Source organism: Chionomys nivalis, chromosome 2 (genome assembly GCF_950005125.1).
Source record: "Chionomys nivalis chromosome 2, mChiNiv1.1, whole genome shotgun sequence".
Classification (NCBI taxonomy): Eukaryota; Metazoa; Chordata; class Mammalia; order Rodentia; family Cricetidae; genus Chionomys; species Chionomys nivalis.
Window position 1 is genome coordinate 130,621,828 of NC_080087.1, and position 23,606 is coordinate 130,645,433.

At 41.3% G+C, this 23,606-nt stretch overlaps 1 protein-coding gene across 1 annotated transcript in view; it reads left to right on the top strand.

The window, feature by feature from the left end:
- LOC130869491 (nuclear body protein SP140-like protein) overlaps positions 1–19,895 on the top strand; it is a 58,614-nt gene extending 38,719 nt beyond the window's left edge. Inside the window, exons 13-19 of the mRNA XM_057761701.1 lie at positions 2,270–2,317; positions 4,554–4,593; positions 16,574–16,688; positions 17,390–17,495; positions 17,771–17,848; positions 18,038–18,181; positions 19,301–19,895. Coding sequence (XP_057617684.1) covers positions 2,270–2,317; positions 4,554–4,593; positions 16,574–16,688; positions 17,390–17,495; positions 17,771–17,848; positions 18,038–18,181; positions 19,301–19,399 — 630 coding nt within the window. The 3' untranslated portion in view covers positions 19,400–19,895. The remainder of the gene's footprint in view (positions 1–2,269; positions 2,318–4,553; positions 4,594–16,573; positions 16,689–17,389; positions 17,496–17,770; positions 17,849–18,037; positions 18,182–19,300) is intronic.
- The last annotated feature ends 3,711 nt before the right edge of the window (positions 19,896–23,606 follow it).

A 23,606-nucleotide genomic window follows, 5' to 3' on the forward strand; every position in this document is an offset into this window, starting at 1 on the left:
CCATTGCTGGTGAGAATGCAAACTTGTGCAACCACTTTGGAAAGCAATGTGGCAATTTCTCAGAAAATTCAGGATCAACCTACCCCTGGACCTAGCAATACCACTCTTGGGAATATACCCAAGAAATGCCCTATCATACAACAAAAGTATGTGCTCAACTATGTTCATAGCAGCATTGTTTGTAATAGCCAGAACCTGGAAACAACCTAGATGCCCTTCAATGGAAGAATGGATGAAGAAAGTATGGAATATATACATATGAGAGTACTACTCAGCAGTAAAAAACAATGACTTCTTGAATTTTGCATGCAAATGGACAGAAATCGAAAACACTATCCTGAGTAAGGTGAGCCAGACCCAAAAAGAGGAACAGGGGATGTACTCACTCATATTTGGTTTCTAGCCATAAATAAAGGACACTGAGCCTATAATTCATGATCCTAGAGAAGCTAAATAAGAAGGTGAACCCAAAGAAAAACATATAGTCATCCTCCTGGATATTAACCTTCATCAGGCGATGAAAGAAGACAGAGACAGAGACCCACATTGGAGTACCGGACTGAAATCTCAAGGTCCAAAATAGGAGCAGAAGGAGAGAGAGCACGAGCAAGGAACTCCGGACCGTGATGGGTGCACCCACACATGAGACAATGGGGATGTTCTATCAGGAACTCACCAAGGCCAGCTGGCCTGGGTCTGAAAAAGCATGGGATAAAACCTGACTTGCTGAACATAGTGGACAGTGAGGACTACTGAGAACTCAAGAACAATGGCAATGGGTTTTTGATCCTACTGCACATACTGGCTTTGTGGGAGCCTAGGCAGTTTGGACGCTCACCTTACTAGACCTGGATGGAGGTGGGTGGTCCTTGGACTTCCCACAGGGCAGGAAACCCTGATTGCTCTTAGGGCTGACGAGGGAGGGGGACTTGATCGGGGGAGGGGGAGGGAAATGGGAGGCGGTGGCAGGGAGGAGGCAGAAATCTTTAATAAATAAATAAATAAATGGCAGATGAAATATATGATCATCATTGTCACCATTATTTGGTGTGAAGGGGCTGAACTCAGGGCTTCAATTAAGCTAAAAAGTCATCAGCTCTCTGATAATCTCAACATCTGGTTCTATTTTGCTTGCTGTGTTACTATGATAAACCCTATGACCCAAAGCAACTTGGAGAAAAAAAGAGTTTATTTGGTTATAGGCAACAGTCCATCATGAAGGGTAGGCAAGGTCAGGAACACAAGACAGAAATATGGAGGCAGGAACTGAAGCAGAAACTACAGAAGAACTGGCTTGCTCCTTGGCTCATGTTCAATAATTTTTCTTATTCAGCTTAGGCCCACTTATAAGTGATGGCATCACCCACAGTGGACTTGGATTTTCTGTATGAATCCACAATGAATAAAATTCCCCCACAGACATGCCTAAAGGTTATCTGAGACAGACAGTTTTTCCGTTGACATTTGCTCTTCTTAGATGTGTCAAGTTGACAATCAAACTAACTAGAACACATCTGCAATGCTATTAGTAATGGACCATTGTGGACATGATTTCCTCATCTCCCTATCCTACAAGCTAGTTTTTATCCTAGAATTCTTAGCTTAAATATCTCATCCCTTCTTGACTGGGCCCTCACCTCCCAGAAACCCTTCTTAAACTGTTGGAGATTGGTTCTCTGTGCTAGTGGTTGTGGCATACTCTTTAAATCCAAGCACGCCTGAGTCAGAGGCAGCTGGATCTCTGAGTTCAAAGACAGTCTTGTCTATACTGTGAGTAGGTTGCCAGACCTCCACAGAGAAACCCTGTCTAAAAAGAAGAGCGGGGGAGGGGAGAGGGGAGAGAATGTGTTTCTTCCACAAACTTTCTCCATTTTCTCCCATAACCAAATTTCTGTCATGTGCTCCAAATTCATCAGAACATGTGACACCCTATATGCATGAAACACACATGTGTTAACTGCCTAGTCCTGTGGAACTAGTTCCTAGTGGAACAAGTTGAATTGTGTCCGGTGGGAACAGAGAATGTGTAATGGTTGAACAAGGGATTGTGAGGGAAAATTCTCAGCATTTGAGGAAGAGGGATATGAGGAGGTCTTTCCAGCTGCCACAGGCCAGCATCTCTAAATTGTATGCGATGAGAGGGGAATGGAGTCGGACAATGTGGGTCTGAATGGGAGATCCAGGTGGAAATTCTGGAAGGAGGCTGGCAGTTCCCAGTGCACACTGCTGAAATACAGATAACTACATGCTCAATCCTTCTATCTTGCAGAGAAAATTTCTCCCCAATTTTCCACGAACTTATGGCAAGAGAAAAAAGGTGAGTTCTCATCATGTGGTTTTACTCACAAAACTTTTTTATTTTATGGTGTCTTGGTTGGGTTGTCATAGTTAAAGTCACCTCTCCTTCCTCCTCTACTATTTCTTTTCTTGTTTTCAGCCTGTGTCTTCACTCAGGCTGTGTGTAAGGCCAGATCTTCTTTCAGTGTTGACTCCTTTGAGCTGGAGATGATAAAAAAAATCACCAACATAGGCTTCGATGGACCATGAAACACTTCACAATGGGCTTCATAGCTCACTGAGAATTTGAACTTCCGGCCTGTGTATTATTTGTCATTTGCATTATTGTCTGACTGGTTTGGTCTCTGAACCACTGGGACATATCAATCACTCAGTTTCCTTGAAGGAAACTACCTCCCAACCTGGTCAATGACTACTTTAAAGTCCATATCCTCTACCTTCCTCTAAATTCTAAGAGTATCTCTTTCTGAATGACTCAAATGAGCTAGAATTGTCCAACCCACTGAACCAGTTTTATTCCTGGATACAGTGTTTCATAACAACAGTTCTAGTTGCCTCTTCTTTTGAGCCTCAATTTTGTAAGAACAGGATTCTCAGAGAAACAGAATCCACGATCCATTTCCACTTTCATAAGCCTCTCAGAGCTTCTTCACCTGCTCAGAGTCATGGGTTCTGGAATCTTCCTTGTCACTCTCGGTATCACACGACAACTTCCCAGCTCTTCCAGGACCATTTAAGCCTTCTGGTGGTGGCTGATGTGTCAGACAGTCTGGTATGGTTACCAGAACCATAGTTTCTGTATGCTAACATTTGCTTTGAGACACCTGGATTCTCTTTTCCCAAGCGAAGCCATGTTTACTCATCTTTTAGTGCACAATTGCTAACTATACACAGAACACCCATGGACTGGACAGAAGATAGAAACAGTAGCCCCGAGGGACCTCAAGGATTGTGTCCAAGTCACTGTCCACATTACAGAATAACAAACAGTGTGACGTGGGAGACTCTAGAACAGTGACAGTGAGAGCACCCTTCTCAGGTGATTGTACCACAGATCCTGCTTTTTTCCAGCTCTCGGCCCTGGACTGGAGTTAAGGGCTGAGATGGCCTGTGTCACAGAAGGGAAGACTAACAAATCTTTCCAATGAATGTACAAAACAATGTGAAGTCCATTTTGTGTCTAAATGTGCGGCTGGCCTACCTGTTCTTTGAGTTGTGAATAGAGGGCAGAAGGCCATTAAGAGAAAGAGCTGTAGCCCTGGGTGCCTTAGGTTCATTTGATTTTCAGGGCTATGGCCCTTGGAGAGCTACAGAAGGTGAGAGATTTCCTCTCTAGGATCACCCAGACTCCAGAACTTGTTGAGTCTATGTGTTCTGGGCTATGATTGGTCTATCACAGCTTCAGGCTCACCTCAGCTGCTCTGGGGTGAGGTGCTGGTGGTCATGGCTGATACATCCTGAGTGGTCAAATTGAAGAAAAATGGCCGAGAGCCACTAATGTTGGAGGACAGGTAGAATTGTTCAAACCGGCCTATAGAAACCAGACGCTGCCTCTTTGCCTGACTCCACAAAGGCTTCCTGAGGACCAAGAGCCAGGAGGTGGAACTTGCTTTGGGTCCAACAATAGTTTGACATCATCTCTTTCTCTGAAGAGATACACCGGTCCATAAAAATAGGTATGGAAAAGAAGTAGATATATTTAAGAGAAACCCTCTAGACAGAATGAATTAAACCAATATTTTCAATCAAAGAATTCAAGAGTGAGAACCCTCTGTCAAGTAGGAGGGACCATGGGAACCCCCTACAGGTGCGTGAGACCATGGCTTCTAAAGGCTGAGGTGAAAGTGAAATTGAGAAATACATTGAGTGGTCATGATCAAAAATCCTTAGTGGGAGATTAGGTGCTGGCTTTATGAGGCTGAAGTTGATTTTGCTGTTGGCATTAAGCTTTAATTTGTTAGATGGGAACTCTTGAGTTGTTCCTATCCAGTGGATTCTCAGTAATAATACTAATTTTAGCCAGGGATGATGGCACATGCTTGGAATCCCAGCACTCCATGTTCCATATGTAGAAACACGAAGATCAGTAGTTCAAGTCCAGCCTTGGTTATATAGTGAGTCTAAGACCAGCCTTGGCTCCCTGAGACCTATCTCAAAAATAACATCAATAAAGCTGGTGGTGATAAAACTAATTTAAACAACTATCATTTAAATCTTACATTTAACATTGTCATTCAAATTTTCTCTTTCTGCAGAAAACACAGGATTTGTCCAGTGCCCCAGCTAATTCTCATGTAAGTAGTGACTCTTAGCTACAATCCCTGGAAAGTCCCAGCCTTCACCTTGGTGCATTGCCTGTTTTGTGGTTGCCTCTTCCCTGAAGGGGAATCCCTGTCAGCTTGGGTGTGCTGCTCTGGGAGATGAACAAAGATTACCACCAAGGCGGGAGGAGCCAGTCTGTGTGTTTGGGCCAGAAGCTTCCTACCATGTGTTCCACCATGTGTTCTCATGTTCTCATCCTACCATGTGCTAGCACATGTTTGCATCCTACCATGTGCTAGCATGTGTTCTCAAGCTACCGTGTGTTAGCATGTGTTCTCATGTTATCATCCTACCATGTGATTCACCATGTGTTCTCATGTTCTCATCCGACCATGTGTTAGCATGTGTTCTCATGTTATCATCCTATCATGTGTTTCACCTTGTGTTCTCATGTTCTCACCCTACCATGTGTTTTATCACGTGTTCTCATGTTCTCATCCTACCATGTGCTAGCATGTGTTCTCATGTTCTCACCCTACCATGTGTTAGCATGTGTTCTCATGTTCTCATCCAACCATGTGTTAGCATGTGTTCTCATGTTTCATCCTATCATGTGTTAGCATGTGTTCCCATGTTCTCATCCTACCATGTGTTTTATCACGTGTTCTCATCCTACCATGTGTTCCACCATGGGTTCTCATGTTCTCATTTACATGAGGGATGGAGATCTAGATCTCTGGGGTCCCTGGGACAGAGCCTGGAGTGACAGTGGGCATGGATGGCTGTGAGTGAAGGGTGAGGAGCAACTATGAGAGGAGACAGCATCTGTAAAAGGCAGTGTGTGTAAAGAACATGTCCCAGCATGCATCCCAAGTGCAGGCAAAGCTCAGGAGGAACAGGCCAGGCTTCATGCATAAATGCTAGGTCTGGATCGTTCCACTTCATACAGATAGTTGCCTACAGAGTAAGTTGGTCCTCATGCCTCATGAATTCCCTGGGGTCACTCTGAAGGGAGCCATCAGGGACCCATCTTGCTAGGACCAAAACCATCACCACTGAGCAATACACAGGGTATTTTCCCTCGGTCACCTTGGAGGGTTTTCAAGCATTTGTATTAATCAGGGTTCTCTAGAGTCACAGAATTTATAGAAGGAATCCCTCTCTTCATATATATATATGAATAAATTTCAAAAATATTTAATAAATTATATGAATAACTTTAATATATATAGAATTTATTGGAATGGCTGAAGGACTTCAATCCATCTAAAGCAACTAACCCAACCAAGGCTTGCTGTGAATGGAAAGTCTAAGAATATAGTAGTTGCTCAGTCCCATGAGGCTGGGTGTCTCAGCTGGTCCTCTGTACATGCTGGAATCTCAAAGAAGTAGGCTCCACTCCAGTGCCAATGAAGGGATGGATGTACTGACAAGGCAAGGACAAGCAGGTAAAGAAGAACCAACCCTTCTTTCTTCCATATCCTTATTTAGGCTTCCAGAAGAGGGTTTGGACCAGATTAAAGGTGTATCTTCCTGCCTCAAGGTCTGGATTAAAGGTGTGTGTCATTCCACCTCAAGATCTGGATTTAAGGCATTCTGTCTTCCTGTCACAATATCTGGATCAATCAGAGATGTGCCTCCATTTCTGGATTGTTGTTCATTCCAGATACAGTCAACTTGACAACCAAGATTAGCCACCAAAATCCACCTCTTGTCAACTGGACACACAATCATATCACCCTATGTCATGATTAATTTCTAAATAAAAACAATAACCATAATAATGCCTAAACATAATATAACTATGCCATGTACACTCACAAGCACATTATATATTAACCTGTGTTGTTGGCGTCCACTTGTCTGTTCCTGGCTTCTCAGCCCCAAAATAACCATGCAGAAACTATTAATTACAACACTGCTTGGCCTATTAGCTTATGCATATTTCTAGCTCACTTTTATTCTTAAATTAGCTCATTTCTATTATTTTACTTTTTACTGTGAGGCTTGTGGCCTACCAGCAAGGTTCCAACTGGCAGCTCATGTCTTTCCCCTCTGGCAACTCTATGATGCCTCTCTGACTCTGTCTTCTTTCTCGCAGAACTGTTTAGTTTTCCCTGCCTACTTCTGTTCTGTCCTGCTATAAGCCCAAAGCAGTTAATGAATAAAATTCATTTTATTCATTAATGAATAAAAGCAAAACATAGACAGGACTTCCCACACCATTTCTGCTTTTCTGTTTAAATAAAAAAGAAGCTTTTAACTTTAACAGAGTAAAATTGCATATAATAAAACAGTTATCAATAAAGAATTATAGTTACAATATTTATATCTACTTTATCTCTTATCATAATAACTAAGGAGAACTATAGTCATAACTATCTGTTCTTCAACCCCGTCAAAGACTCCAGAAGAATATAATCTTGGCTAAGTGCATTGTAAGCAACTTACAAAACTCTAGAATTGACAGAGATATCTTACTGCCTGGATAGTCACCCAAAGTTCTTCTGTACTGTTGGGGCATCCATCTTCAGCCTACAGGCCCATAGTATTCAGCAGACTTTTCCATAAAGCAGGAAATTTCAAAGACAGTTCCACCTATATTGGCAGTTTGACAGTGAATGTCTGGCAGACTCTTTCATGAAGCAGGAGCCCTAAAGGACTGTCTCACCTTCTTTAGGCAACTTCAGCAGTCATTTCTCTGTACGTCCTGCATGCCCTGTTCATACAGCATAACATCAAGCAGTCCAGGCAAGAGCAGTTTCTTGCCCAAATGGCTAACAAACTCCATAAGGAGCCTCGTTGATGCCCATCATCCTCTTGAAGTAGATTGATCCTGCCAGGAGCAGATGAGAATAATTGTCATGAAAAGCCTTAAGTTAATAATTTAAACATTTTAAATGCCATATTCTGAAGGTCTCTGAAAGATTTGAAGAATACCTATCCAACTGAATATATCTCTATATATCCAGAAAACCTAATATGACTATAAGCTTGTCTATTATAGATGATATCTATTAACCTATATTTCTTAATTATACATTAAATTTTCAAATGAGCTGCACAAACACAATACTTTAATCAAGAACATATATGTGTGTGTGTGTGTGAGTGTGTATAAAACAAAATTGATCTTAAATTTGTATCAATAAGGCCGGGCGGTGGTGGCGCACGCCTTTAATCCCAGCACTCGGGAGGCAGAGGCAGGCGGATCTCTGTGAGTTCGAGACCAGCCTGGACAGGCTCCAAAACCACAGAGAAACCCTGTCTCGAAAAACCAAAAAAAAAAAATTGTATCAATATACATCTCTATTGCAAACCAGGTCATACTTATACCTAACATGACATAAGTATCCCTCATACAACCAGAAATGAATTATAAATTTTGAATAGGTGGCAATGTCCCTTAGGGGATATCCTACTAGCATTCTCTTAGTTGTTATAACATATGATAAGGATATTGAAAGAACAAATATCTGCACAAATACATTCTTAGCAAAATACAACAGAAGCACTCATGTTGGTTATAATCCTCATTTCGGCAACTGATCATGTGGTCTTAGATGGTCTTTAGAACTGCTTTCCTCTACTACCTATTCTGTATTTCCTCCACCTGAGGAAAGCCTGTCAACAGATCTTTGCTCTTTTACCAGAAAAATGACCCATACCTTCATTCCTGATGGGACTGTGCCCTCTGTCATCTTGCCTGGATTAGGTTGCTGTAATTTTCCATTGACTTTAATCATGGGGCATGGAAGCACTAAGAGACACCCTAAAGGATTTCCTGCACTCCAGACATTTTCCTTCTTACTGCCACTGTGGAGAAGCAATCCAATCTTCCCATGGTGATCTGGATCTATCACCCCTCCTAACAGTGTTCTTTCTTTCTTAGCCTGTTGGTTTAAGGGCGATAGAAGCCCAGAGTGTCCAGGGGGGAAATTTGAGATCTAGTTCAATGAAATGTTTGCTGTGGCTTTTGGTAGGAGCACTCCCTTCTCTGGAACCAAAACTTCAAGGCCAGCAGAACTTAGGGATGCAGGAAAAAGAAGCAAAATCATTCCTAATGGGTCACCAAGGACGATAGTGAGCAAAGTTATTTCCTTTTCCACCCCTGTGGATCCTGGCTATGGGAGAAAAGGAACCATATATTGGACACTGATTCAAAACATATACTGCCTTCTGGAGACCCCTATGCCAACCCTCCATCCTGCTGCCACCTACTTTTCACTTAACTGTGTCTTCAAAAAGCCAGTCTGTCTTTCTCTCAGATCAGCTTCTTCAGGATGGTGAGGAAGATGGCAAGATTCGTGGGTTTCATGGTTGTAGGTCCACTGTCGTATTTCTCTGGCTGTGAAGTGACTTCCCTGGTCAGAAACAATAGTGTGTGGAACACCAAGTTAGTGGATTAGGCATTCTGTAAGCACAGATGGTGGTTTTGGCAGTAGTATTAACCAGAATAAGTATCAACTTCACTAAGAAAAAAGGTATTGTCACTTCCATGGAGGAAATTGTCTAATGTCGTCAACCTGCCACCGCTTGCTCGCTGGTCACCCCAGAGAATTGTGCCATATCTGGGACTCCACGTTGGTCTGCTGTTGGCAGACCTGGCATTCAACAGCAGCTGTAGCAAAGTCAGCCTTGGTGAACAGAAGCCCATGTTGTTGAGCCCAGGCATAACCCCATCTCAGTTATCATGGCCTCTTTGTTCAAGGGCCCATTGGGCAATGACAGGAATATCTGGGGAAAGAGGCTGACCGCTACCTGATAATTGAATTCATCTTTAACTAAAGTCACTTTTTGATAGGCATTTACATGGGACACAAGTATCTTTGCATCTTTGCCCATTTGGATAGCTCTATCCAAATACTTCTTCCCCAGATGTCTTTCTCACCAGTTTTCCAATCATGCACTTTCCAAGTCCCTGACTATTCATTGGCTACAGCCCGTGCATGAATCAGTGAACAATTGCACATCTGGCTATCTCTCCAAACAAATTGTAATACCACATTTACTGCCTGAAGTTCTGCCCACTGTGAAGATTTTCCTTCACCAGTACCTTTCAGGGTTTGTTGCAAAGAGGGCCCGCTTGTTTATTCCAGCTGCCCAGAACTGAAAAAACCACACAGAAACTATACTGATTAAATCACTGCTTGGACCATTAACTCTAGCTTTTTATTGGCTAATTCTTACATCTTAATTTAACCCATTTCTAGTAATCTGTGTAACACCACAAGGTCATGGCCTACCAGCAAAGTTTCAGCTTGTCTGTCTCCAACAGAGGCTCCATGACTTCTCTATTGACTCCTCCTTTCTCCCAGCATTCAGTTCAGTTTTCCCCACATACCTAACTTCTGCCCTGCTATAGGTCCAAAGAAGTTTCTTTATTCATTAATGATAATCACAGCATACAGAGGGAAATCTCACATCACTGGTTAAGATTGCCTTTTGCCATGACCCAGTGTAGCCTTCCTTTTCTATGTTTGAAAATTTTTCAGCTTATACAGGTCAAACAGAACTGCAGTAGGTTTCTTATCTGTTTCATACCTGGAAACACCATGATTGTTTAGCCAGCACCAAAGGTCCATATGAGTATTGCCACTGTAAAGCTCACCTTATCTGTGCTGACCATTACAGGTTCAGCCATTATGAACATTGTTTTACCTACACTGTCCATTGTGATAGCTATAGTCACCTGACAATAGCCTCTGGAGAATCAGTGCTATAAACTGTTCCAATTAAACTCATTGCATTTAATTTGTTCTGTTGAGCAGCAGCATCTCCAACCCAAAGGTCTGGCACAAGGAAACGGTGACAACAAAACTCTTCAAATTGCAGATGCCCCTCCCACCATTTTGAGTCTTATAGGATTTTGTGAGGGACGTGTCTTCTGGGCCTTCCCATTGTGGAGGATTGGGTTCCTCACAGTGGACCCACTTTGGCATTACAGTTTCCCTGAGTCTTACAATCCCTTCATCAACACTAAGCCAAGGGATATCAGTCGTCTTCAACTCCTCTTCAGCAGGCCAACTTTTGATAAATGCTTCAGCCAACTATTCAAGCATGCTTTTGACACCCATATTTTTTTAAATGTGTGATATTCCATATTAAGCCTAGAATCTCCACTCAGTGGGCCCCTACCAGTAAACTCAGCTGGATCCAGTTTTATGCTCCTTCCACTATTACCCCACACCTTTAAGATCTATATTCATGCATATTCCCCAGATTTCTGCTTGAATGAATTAGCAAAATCCGTAAGCTCCTTAGTAGTATAGCACATTTTTTTCACAGACTATACTTTCTACATCTGCTCTAGGAACCTGCTTTGCCTTGAGTCTGGTTATAGGTCTAGAGGCAATTACTGGTAGGCCTTGAGGGACGTCAGTATTGTCTTGCTTGGCATTTCTTTCAGAGAAAGTCACTGCTGTTTTAGCAGACACTGAAGGATTGATGACCTCAGTAAAAGGTGAAAGAGTAGGGTTGAGTGTACTACTCCTTCAGGTGAGATAAACCCTTTAGGATCTGAGGGTTCAAAGTTCTCTACTTCAGTAGGGTCTTCCCACACATCCCTACCCCAAGACATAGGATCCCATTATTTACCAATTGATGTCCTTACTTCCTCTGATGACCCCCTGAGACTGAAACTTGAATTCAGGCTCTAAATCAGGCAACCTTGTAATAAGAGATTCAGTTTGCCCACAACTTGAGCTCTGTGGCTACTGGTGGGAAGATTCTCTTCCAGGGCACACTTAGAAACTTTTAGACTGTTTATTCACATCTGGAGAAGGTCAGCCTTAAGTTCATTGTCCTTCACTGCATTCTGAAATTGGTTAATTTTATTGTAGAGCTCATTCCTATCCTTTTTATCAGTTTCTCCAGGGATGCAAAGAGCAACCAGCTAACAACATCATTTATTTTCCCCCAAACTGTTAAAAGTTTCTTACATAGGGTCACCAAATCCTTTGCTACTCACAATTCCTTAATCTAGATAGTCAAGGGCATTTATATTCTTAAGTTTGTAATACAGTTTACACTATTGGCTTTTAGTACTTTCTGAGCTCCCAGGAGATGGAGTGCCTCTGAGAGGCTTCAGTACCTGAAGGGGCTGGTGAATTAAAAAACTCATTCTTAGATACTTAAAGATTCATCCTTATACTTCCGTTTTGTAGAACCACTCTGGCACCAAAATCTGTATTAGTCAGGGTTCTCTAGAATCATAGAATTCATGGAAAGAATCAATCATCTATCATCTATCTATCTATCTATCTATCTATCTATCTATCTATCTATCTATCTATCTATCTATCATCTATCTATCTATCTATCTAATTTATCTATCTATCATCTATTTATCTGTATATCTCTATTTATCATCTATATATCTGTCTGCTTATCTATCATCTATCTACCTATCTATCTGTCTGTCTGTCTGTCTATCTACACAAAAAGGGACTTTATTGGAATGACTGCAGTCTAACTAATTCAACATGGGCTAGTTGTGAATGAAAGTCCAAGAATCTAGTAGTTGCACAGTCCGATGAGGCTGGGTGTTTCAGCTGGTCCTCTGTATATGCTAGAACCTCAGAGAGGTAGGTTCCAGTGCCAGTGAAGGAACGGATGTTCTGGCAAGGCAAGGGCAAGCAGGAAGAGAAGAATGGATTATCTCTTCCTTCTTCCCTTGTCCTTATATAGGCTCCCAGCAGAATCTGTGGCCCAGATTAAAGATGTATCCTCCCACCTCAAGATCTGGATTAAATGCCTGTATCTTTCTGGCTCAAAATTTTGATCAAAGGCATGTTGTCTTCCTGCCTCAAGATTCAAATCACAGATGTGTCCTCCATTTCTGGACTGTAGTTCATCTCAGATATATTTAAGTTGACAAGCAAGAAAAGTCATCCTAATCCTTCAAGTCCTGTCAATGTTCTGCACTCACCAGCATCCTTGTATTTTGTGGATCTTGGTAAACAAAGCAAAATTTTAAATAAACTTAATAATTAGTGTTCTGAGGACAAGGAACTGGAAGGATTTGGGAAATGGGAAATAGCATAGAAGCAGGATGGACTCGTAGGTTTGAGGTGTATGAAGCATGTTTTCTAAAATGGAAATGTCGAAGAAAGAGAAGGGTGCAGCAGGATGATGGCTACAGTTTAGCTGATGAGTTTGAAGTACATCTAGGGGGTTTTGGAGGAGACATTGCTGAGCATTAGGACATGTGGGGGTGCAGAGGAGAGATGAGACACTCTGAAGCTGAGGACACAAAAGGAAACCTGCAGCTGGAGAGTGACTCTGATCATATGGACAGAATGTGGCCAAGGATAGAAATCTAAGGAACTTCAACCTTTGTGTCTGGAGGAGGAAAAGGAGAAGGACCCAGGAAGGAAAGTGGTCCAGTAGTTTAGGTGATCGAGCAAAACCAACAAGACTGATGCCTCAGGTCAGGCTTTTCCTAAAGGCAGAGATGGTGGATGTAACAGATTGGTTGACCCTCTCACCTTGCCTACTTCTCTTCTTCCCACCATTCACTCAGTGGTGGACAAGTTCCCGGATCAGTCTCATGTTTGTCCCTCAGATGGCCACAAGAAGGTAGAATTTTCCCAATAGCCCATGGACTACATGGGTGATTGTTTTTTCACATCATCCCTCTTCCTTTCCCTTCCTCTCATCTTTTTTTGATTTTTTTTTTTGAGATAGGATCTCATGTAGGCTCAAATGACTTCAAAGTCACTATGTAGCCAAGGATGGCCTTGAACTCCTGATCCTCCTGTCTCAACTTTCCAGTGCCTAAATTCCTGGAATGCTCCACCATGTCTGACATGGGAGTTATCTATATGGTCATAGAGTTACCACCCAGTTCTCCAACTGTCACCGTTCTTTCTGAGGGTGGCACCAGTAACCCATGTGCTCCTGTCCATGAGAACTCAGACACTTTCTGGTTCCTGTGTCAAAACTGACCATAGGAAAGCTCCACCAGCTTCCCAAGGGAGGTTGTGAGGTACCCGTTTGAATAGTTCTCTGGGTGAAAGTGAATTGTAAACTGTCAATCATGAATGATAGGGGTTGCTAGTTAAGGGGCTTCACCTGTAGGAGGAGAGTGCTGCAGAGAACTTATAGATTGTTTTAGACCGTTTCAGTTATGTGTTTTTGGTACAGAGGTTTCAACTTTTCTTCAAACTCATGATTTTTCTGCCTTAATCTCCTGAGTGGGTGCCTTAATCCACTCACTCCACTTAAAACTTCTAAGTTTCCTTGCTATCCAGGCAGTGTCTAACACTGAGCCTTAATGTTGGTGTCATGCCACTCTTTCTGCACAGCAGTGGTTCAGTCATAAACCACTTAAACACCTTGAGCACACATGTATTTATGTACCATATGGTGGATATGCATTGCTTTCTTTAGCATTGCTCTATACAGCCTATTGGTTTTAATAAACAGACCTTAGTTTGTAGTAACCAGGTACAAATACTGTCAAAATTGAACTTCTCTAGATGAAAACTGAATTTGTGCTGAGGGCCAACCCTGGTTGTAGACAGGTCCCAGCAGAGGATGTTAGGAGTTGACAAGGGAAGAAGGTAAGCCAGGCCATCAGGAGAATCTTGCAGCCTGACTGACTCTCAGTCAAAGTGCTTCTTTGTTTATGCAGAATTTAGTAATCAGGCATATATTCATGTTGTTTCAAGACATAGAGCATATCAAATTTTTTGGGACATGTGTTTTAGTTCCTTTTGTTCATCTTTTAGTCATCATTCATAAACAATGACAGAACAGTTATCATTTCCATTCATTATCTCTCATGATTTGACATCATTAAAAAAACAGTTATTTTTACTCATTAACCCTATAACTCAATTTTTAAGAATCTAGAGGCATCCCAAGAAAAGTCTTCAGGCCAAAGCTGCTGCAGTTATTATTCAAATTCTGGTATAATACAATGTTTATATTTTATATTTCTATATTTGTCTATATATCTAATCCTGGCATTCTGTTGTTCCTTGGTTACACTATACCACAGTGACACTGTATTGCTAACTTTTCTAAGAAAGGAGATCCTGACATCTCATTCTTTTTATTGTCACTTTAGTCCATACTTTGACAATCAATATAACTGCAGATAATCTAATTTTATTGCTGTATATGCCATGTAATTGTCTGAGTGTACAGTGGGAAGAGGCTTGCAATCTGATCTGTGGCCAATTCCTCTAGCCCACCAAATTTTTATAACCTTTTCAAGGTTATTTTGTTTTGATTATCTTGGTCCTGAGTAACTACAGGAACAGATAGACGCTTTAACAATATCTCATAGCCTCATAAAGAGACCTCTGTTTTTTACGTATGTCACAACCTCAAGGAAGACCTTGGAGGTAGATAAGGATATTTCCCTATAAGCAGGAGGGGTAGTATGTTCAAGACTTTCCTGGGGAAGTTTAGAAGCAGTACTCCTGGGAGAAGGCATAAATGATTCATGAAATATTTAACATCAATTCAATATTCCCAATATGTGTTGTCTAAGGTTTTCTGACCTGCCTGGTTCCTGCAGTCATTAAGTCCCAAAGAAATCACACAGAGGTCTACATTAGTTATAAACTGATTGGCCTAGTAGCTTAGACTTCTTATTTACTTATTCTTATAACTTATATTAGCCCATTATTCATGTCTATGTTAGCCACGTGGCTTGGTTCCTTATTTGACAAGGCACCTTGCTTCTTCTTGGCTGGGTCATGACTACAGACTAGGACTTCTTTCCTCCCAGAATTCTTCTGTTCTCATTGACCCACCTGTACTTCCTGTCTGGTTGTCCCACCTATACTTCCTGCCTGGCTACTGGCCAATCAGCATTTATTTAAAATATAATTGAAAGAATACAGACCATATGTACAAATATTAAAAGCCCCTAAATACACAGCAGGTGGAGATAAAAATCAAAGGTGGCTCTGCTTGGCTTTTGCTGTTCCCATCAGATGTGACTAGGCCAAATTTGACTAAAGGCTCTCTGTGTTAGATCTGGAAAGATGTCCAATCTCCATTGATTTGGGAAGGTTTTTCTCTTTCATAGAACAGAGATCTCTTCTGTGTTTCAAGAAAATGATGGCAGAGCCATCCTTGCAGGGGAGTCAAGGTGGGAGAAACATAAAATAACTGCTCCTATCACATCCACCAGGAGCACAGAGCACAGAGTTAATGTGTGTTTATGATCACTACACTTTCTCCATGCAACGCTCCAGGAATCCACAGTGGGCAGGTCTAACTGTAATTAATATAATCTCTATTAGACATGCTCAAAGGTTCACAAATAAAACCATTCTAGTCTCCACCCTGGGTGGTTGCCATGACTACAGACCTTGGATTTTAGAGATGGTGACTCCAGGTCTTACATGTGCATTTTCTTGGGTCATGTGGAATCTTCTATAAGATTCCAACAGCCATAGAGTTCTTTGCTTTGTACCCACTTGGCTGGTCATCTGCACTCATATCCTGACTTCTCAGAGTGCCCACCACTGGCTCAGGGGTCTCTAGTTATAGAACCCACTATCTAAAACACTCCTCTACAGACCCTTTCTTCAATTCATTGCATGTTCATGCTCAATTACATGATGTGATATTCTCTTAGTTTATTCCATCCAATAGATTCCTAGTACATCTCCCTTTGATGAGTTGATGCCATTGCTGTATGGAAAAAATGGACTTAATATTTTATTTCAGAAACTCATTTTTTTGTATATGATAGAAAAATTAGTCATATTATGTAAAAATCTTGTTTTGTTGCTAGTCTTTCTGTGTCAGGATCTTTGGTTTTCCAAGAAAGATTGTTTTGGGATTGATTCATGGCTCCCTTCCATCAAACTTCACTGAAGAGCACCAAGTCTTGTTCTGCAATTTACATTCCAAGCTGTTCCTTAGTATCCCAGGAAGAAGCATCCATGCTCTTGCAGGTTCATGTAAAGGCCACACGTCGAGGATTGTCACAGTAGTGGCTCTGTGGGTCTCTTCTCTCAGTGATGTAAATGTTCTACTCTCTACATGCAGAACTCAGATGAATGTGAGGTGTGCCAGAATGTAGGATTGCTCTTCTGCTGTGACACTTGCCCCAGAGCCTTCCATGAGGAGTGTCACATCCCTGCGGTGGAGGCTGAGAAGTGAGTTGTGGTCCCTTCTCTGTCTTCTCCTAGACACTCTCCTTGTCACACACATTACCCTTGTAGATTGTGAGCTTGTGCCTCAATAGGGGGTAAGCAAGAGCTCTTATAACAGACACCAAACAGGAAGATGCAGAGAACTATTTCTAGATGCTGTCAGCAAGAAGTTGATGTTCTCTGTGTTAGGGGAAGCTTCTCCTCTGATAAAAAGGCTGGACCCTTTGTCTACAGACTAACTACTACTGCCTTTTCCTCAAAGTTGTTCACCAGAGCCCCTTGTGCAAGGATTGAGAGTGGCATATGCCAAGTTCTTTTGTTTTGTATTTATTCATAAAAGAAGGAAATACGACCACTACCCACATTTACCCAGGTTGTAACAGACCAATCAAGGTCTAAAGTCCCCAGAATTTGTGGAAGACCATCTTCTGTGTATAGACCTAATAGCCTAGCCTCTCTGCTCCCAGAAACCAGAAATGTGGTTTCCCCCACTGACCATAAATCCTACTTTTTTTCAAGGACTGGCTCCTACCACAACTCTGATCGGAGTAATGGCAGCTTAAGATCCTACATGGGGTCCCTCAGAGCCCAGGGTCCTCTCCCCCAGATGACACCACCAGCCGTTCTGAAAGCACAGTGGCAGGCATACAACAGTGGCTGTTTTCAGGTCTTGTCCCCTGCTCACTTCATGTTCAACTTTTCAGGACACCATGGAGTTGCATCTTCTGTAGGATGCAGTCCTTAGGAAGCCAACAGACTCATTCAGAATCTGAGGTACTGCAGAGGCGGATGGCGCCCCAGGAGCAGTTGGTGAGTCCCTGTGAACCCCACACTTTCTCCTTTCCCCTGGAAGAGCACAGAAGAACAGCAGCAATGGAGCTTGCTCCTCCAAGCCACACTCCATCATGCTATTGTCACAGCACAACCCATTGGCAGAAGAACTAATTCAGCCTTTATAAGTCTGTAACCAAGAGACACTCATGTTGAGGCACATTCCAGATAGGTCTGAGTGGTGCCTTCCTCCTGGGTATGTGTATGGATTCTGTCTTAATAAGTCATTTTGATTGAGTCTTCTTTTTTCGCAGAAGTGTGAGTTTGTCCTCTTGAGAGTCTACTGCTGTTCTGAGAGTTCCTTTTTTTCCAAGATGCCATATTATTATTATGTAAGTAATGGTGGTGAGCCTCCCATCACTGGCTACTATGATGTTTCATGGATGTGAGGGGCATTTGCGGGATTGGGATCACAATCTCCCAGGACCACAGACTCAGTTGTTTCTGTGGCCTTTTTGGGGCCCTGTGGAAGGTAAGCTGAGTCATGTCCATCACTCTCCCATTGTTATTTCTGTCACCAGTTTAGAGAGACATCTGTGGGTATAATGGAACCTATGTGGTTGGACTTGATCAAGAAAAAGCTTAAAGGGAGAGATTACTTCCACGTGAAAGAGTTTGTGCAAGATGTGAGGCTCATCTTCCAGAACCACAGGACCACATTCAAGGTCAGCATCCCTCTCTGTCTGCATCTCATTTTCTTTCCACTGGGTTGGTTACGCTTTCATTAATTTCTGGTACCTGGAAAGTCTAGTTTCCCATATCTTCCTGTAATAAGGCACAAGTTTTTAATCCGTGTGTGTGTGGGGGGCACATGTGTGTGTGTGCATTAGGTAGACATGTCACAGTGTATGTGCATGTGAGTGTAGTTACCTGTGGAGGTCAGAGACCTCAGATCCCCCAAAGCTAATGTTACAGCAGCCTGCATGATCACCAAGCTATTTATCTAGATTCTAGTTGTCTTAGTTAAGGTTTCTATCATTGTAAATACACACCATGAGCATGCAATTCATATAAAAGAAAACTTATTTAGAGCTAGCTTACAGTTGCAGAGGTTTAGTTCATTAACATCATGCTGTATCATGCGTAGGCAGACATGGTGTTGGAGAAGGTACTGAGAGTTTTACATGTTGATGCACAGCAGCAGAAGGAATCTGTGTCTAACTGGGTGTAGCTTGAACATAGGAGAGCTCAAAATGGGCCCACAGTGACACACTTTCTCCAACAAGGCCACACCTACTCTAATAAAGCCACAACTCCTAATATTGTCACTTCCTGTGGTGACCATTTTTTGGAAACCTTCACACTAGTTTAAATATATATGTGTGTGTATGGACATGTGTGATGTATATGTATACATGGGTGTGTGTATGTTCATGTGTAAATGCAGATGCATTTGTGTCATGCTACACATGAGGATTAAGTTAGAGGGCAACCGTGGGTGTTTTTCACATATCACCATGTTGAGACAATTCTTTTGTCACCACTGTGGTGGTGGAATTACAGATGTGTGTTACCACATGAAGTTTTCCATGGGTTTTGGGAATCTGAACTCAGGTACTCACACTTGTGTGGCAAATATTGGCACACTGAGTCAACTCCCCAATCTGAATTTTTTCTGCTTGTTATTTTATAGAGACATGATTCTCAGAAATAGCGAAGTCTGAGTTACCTTACATGTGACTGGACCATGAAGTTAACAGATTCCATCAGAGGGTAGACATGCTGAGGAGATGGTTCTCTCACTGATAATGAGCACCATAATTCTTGCCTTTGTTGTTTTCTAGGACCATAACTTTGGCCAAATGGGACTTAGACTGGAGTCTGAGTTTGAGAAGAATTTCAAAGAAGTGTTTGCTATTCAGGACACAAATGAAAGCAGTTGACTGATGTCACAGATGCTGCTGGTGTCCTGGCCCCATGTCCTTTTCCTATCAGGTCTTCCCACCACATCAGTGAACGTTCTTTACTGATGCCATCATCTCCAAGGGATTCTCTGAGTCACATGGGAACAGCTGCAAATGGAAGTCACACCTCCTGGTCTTGTGGTCCATCCCCCTGCCTCCAGTGGGAACAAAGGGTATGATAGATTGCTGTTCTTTGCTCCACAAGGTTCTAGGCTAGAGGTAGTCTCCAGATGGCCTGGCCCTATTTCCCCTGTGACACATATATTCCTGACAACACTTCATAGTTAACCACAATTCTCCAAGATGTCAACTCATGTGGTGAGACACTCCTGTAGTCCCAGCCCTTGGAATGCTGAGGCAGGAGGATAGCTGCAAATGTGATGCCAGCCTGGGCTACATCATGAGTTTCAGTGACTCTGGTAATAAAGCAAGGTCCTAGTTCAAGAACAAACAAACAATTCACCAAATAAAATTTTAAAAAGGCGTTATATAGTGATATATTATTTGTGTTTTAATAAATAAAGCTTGCTTGAAGATCAGTGCAAAGCAGCCACACTAATCAGTTATTCATACAGGCCAGGCAGTGGTTGCAAACATCTTTGATCCCAGCAGCCACAGCAGTTAGCCATAGACACTGGGCAGTGGTGATACACACCTTTAATGCCAGCAACAAAGAGGAATATAAGATGGAAGGAGACAGGTCTCAGTCTCAGTCTCTATCTGAGGATATCTGGAGACAGGATTGTCCACTTCAGTCTGAGGTAGAGGTAAGAGCCAGTGGCTGGCTGCTTGGCTTTTCTGATCCTAAGGTTGAACCCCAATATCTCTCTCTGGGTTTTTATTATTCATGTTACATTTGGTGCCAGCATTTGGCATACAAATTCACAATAAAGCCTTTTGCCTGTGGCATTACAGTCACTGGCATAGTCCAGAGCAACAAGCGGCCAGAGTCACTGCCCTGATAGCTAGGTTTTCTTTTTTCATCTCCTGGAGGGCTCTCCCTGAACGCCTTTCTTGGGCTGCTGCCAAACTAGGTGGCTGCCTTGAAATCCAGTCAGGCTTTTACTGTTCTACACAGCAGCAATCAGCCTCACATCTTCGTCAACATCATCAGCAGTTTTGGTAAGACAATTGGGAATTATTAAAGAGAGGAATTGATTAAAAGGGAGAGTTTTTTTTAACACATTAAAATATGGGAAACACCATGAGAAGGGATTTGTGTCTCTGTATGATAATATGATGGACAGTTTGGAAATGGAATGATTAAATAAGAGGTTACCTAATTTAGATGGAATTCATGTAATATAAATTATAAACATTATCAGCTTTATCATTTTTGTCTTATGACTAACAAGTTAGTTAATCTGAATGCTGAGATACAGACCTTAGAAAACTTAATAAAACAGGCCACAGAGATATTCAAATCAAGACAGAGGAATTGAATGGAGAACTAATGTCAGTGTTGCATTGTAATAATAGAGAGGAACAGCCTAATGTTTTCAAACAACCAACTTTAATATAACCAGTAACCTTACAGGACTTGCCAAATGACAGAGCCTCTATGACAGCTAATTGGACTCCTGTGCCAATGTTAGATTTAAGGAGATTCAAGGAAGCAATAGTCTCAAATGGCATGCATTCACTTTTTGTGAAGCAAATGTTAACCTCATGGTCAGTTTGTAATAGAATTATCACTAATGCATGGATTGAGCTGGTTAAAGCTATTTTAGAGCCTGTTCCACAATTACAATAGAGTAACTGGTTCATAGAAGAGGCTAAGAGTATTGGACAACAGAGGAAAGCTAGAGATACGGAAAATTCATAAGATCAAATTCCTGGAGAAGGAGATGATGCTACTATAGAAAGGCAAGCTGTATATGATGACCACACCCTGGTTTTATGCCATGCAGCTTTAAATGCTTGGGGCAGAATTGAAGAAGTATAAAAAAAGATTAAATAATTTATTAAAGCCATACAGGGCCCCCCAAAAAACTTCACAGATTTCTTACGAAGGTTGACATCAACAATAATAAAGAATACCAAATTCAGAAGTTAGACAAATAAAAATTGAACCTCTGGCTTTTGAAAATGCTAATTCTCTATGTGAAAGGATAATTAGGCTGCTAAAGGCAAGGTCAGCACCTTTGGAGGAATGGGTTCAAGATACAATTAACATTTTGTCCCATGACCATGATGATGCATGGTAGAAGAGAGGTGATTTCCAGAGGTTTGAGAAAAACTTGAAATGTCAAATGTTATAATTGTGGCAAACAAAGTCACTTTAAATAGGATTGTAGACAGGATGTTACTAGAAACAATTTTTTCTAAGCATAATCCATTCAGAATTCCCCTCTCTTCTGGTTTATGTAGAAGGTGTGGCAAATGAAGGCATTGGAGTAATAAATGTAGGTCAACAAGGGATAGTCAAGGTGATCCTTTGCCATTGGGAAAATCCATGAGGGGCCTCTTGCTGGCCCCTATGTCAAAGTGGGTTCAGTCATTTCCTGCCATTGTAGAGGAGCCTCCTTCTAATGTCTATTGTAAGAAACCATACTGCTCTGGGTGATAGACTAGCTATAGAAGTGAGGACAAAAAATTCAGGAGAAACTATAAAATGGTTATTTTGGCAAACTTCTATAAAGAAAAAAAAGACCAAAGTTAAAATTACAAATAAATGACATCGTCATTGAAGGTCTGTACATGTGTACAGATGTAACAATAATTTCATCAGAATCTTGGCATCCAAATTGGCCTCTTCAGAAAGTAAATATTCAGTTTTTAGGGATCAAAACTTATCTCAGGTAAAGCAGACCACAAGGTGGGTTGAATATATAAGGCCAGAAGGACAGAGAAGAATATTAAAACCGTATGTGGCTAACATAGCAATGAATTTGTGGGGATATGATTTGCTACAGCAATAAAATGTTCAAATTAATATTCCTCCAATATTAGAAACAAAACAAAAATTAACATATGTCTCTGGGAAAATATTACAAGATACCATAAAGAACAGTCACTTATTACTCAGGTTGTATAAAATCAGGGCACAACAAGTTGCTAATCTTCTAAAGGTACCAACAGCTCTACCTTTAAAATGGTTGTCAGAGAATTATGCAGACATAAAAGGACCACAGTTGCCAGCCTGGAATACTATGCCCAGCCAAACTTTCTATCACCATAGAAGGACAATACAAGACATTCCATGTCAGAAACGGACTTAACCGATACCTAGGCACAAACCTAGCACTACACAAAGTACTACAAGGAAAACTGCAACCCAAGAAATCGTCCACATCAACATAAATAAACACAGACAATAGATGATCTCACAGCAGCAAATCACAAAGAAAGGGAAAACATACAAAATAACATCACCAACAATGAAAACTAAAATAACAGGAGATAGATATCACTTGTCATTAATATTTCTTAATATAAATGGACTCAACTCAACTATAAAGAGACACAAGCTAGCAGATTGGATATGAAAACTTCTTCTGCATACAAGAAACACACCTCAACCTTAAAGGCAGGCATATACTCAGAGTAAAGGGTTGGGAAATTTTTTGATTTTTTCCAATCAAATGGACCTAAGAAACAAGCTGGTGTAGCTATCCTAATACCTAACAAAAGAGGCTTCAAACTAAAACCAATCAGAAGAGACAATGGACATTTCATATTAGTCACAGGAAAAATCCATCAAGACAAAATCTCAATACTGAACATCTATGCCCTGAATACAAGGACACCCTCATATGTAAAAGAAACACTTCTAAAGCTTAAATCACACATTAAACCCCACACACTAATAGTATGAGACGTCAACATTCCACTCTCACCACTAGACAAGTCTGTCATACAAAAAAAATTAACAGAGAAATAAGGGAACTAACAGATATTATGACTCAAATGGACTTAACAGACATTTATAGAACATTTCATCCAAACATAAAATAGTATACCTTCCTTTCAGCACCTCATCGAACCTTTTAAAAAATTGACCATATACTAGGTAACAAAACAAACCTCAACAGATATTAAAAAAAAAATTGGAAGAACCCCTTGTATCTCATTGGATCACCATGGCTTAAAACTAGAATTCAATGGCAAAACTAATTCCAGAAAGCCCACAAACACATGGAAATTAAATAATGCTCACCTGAGTCATCAGGGAAGAAATAAAGGA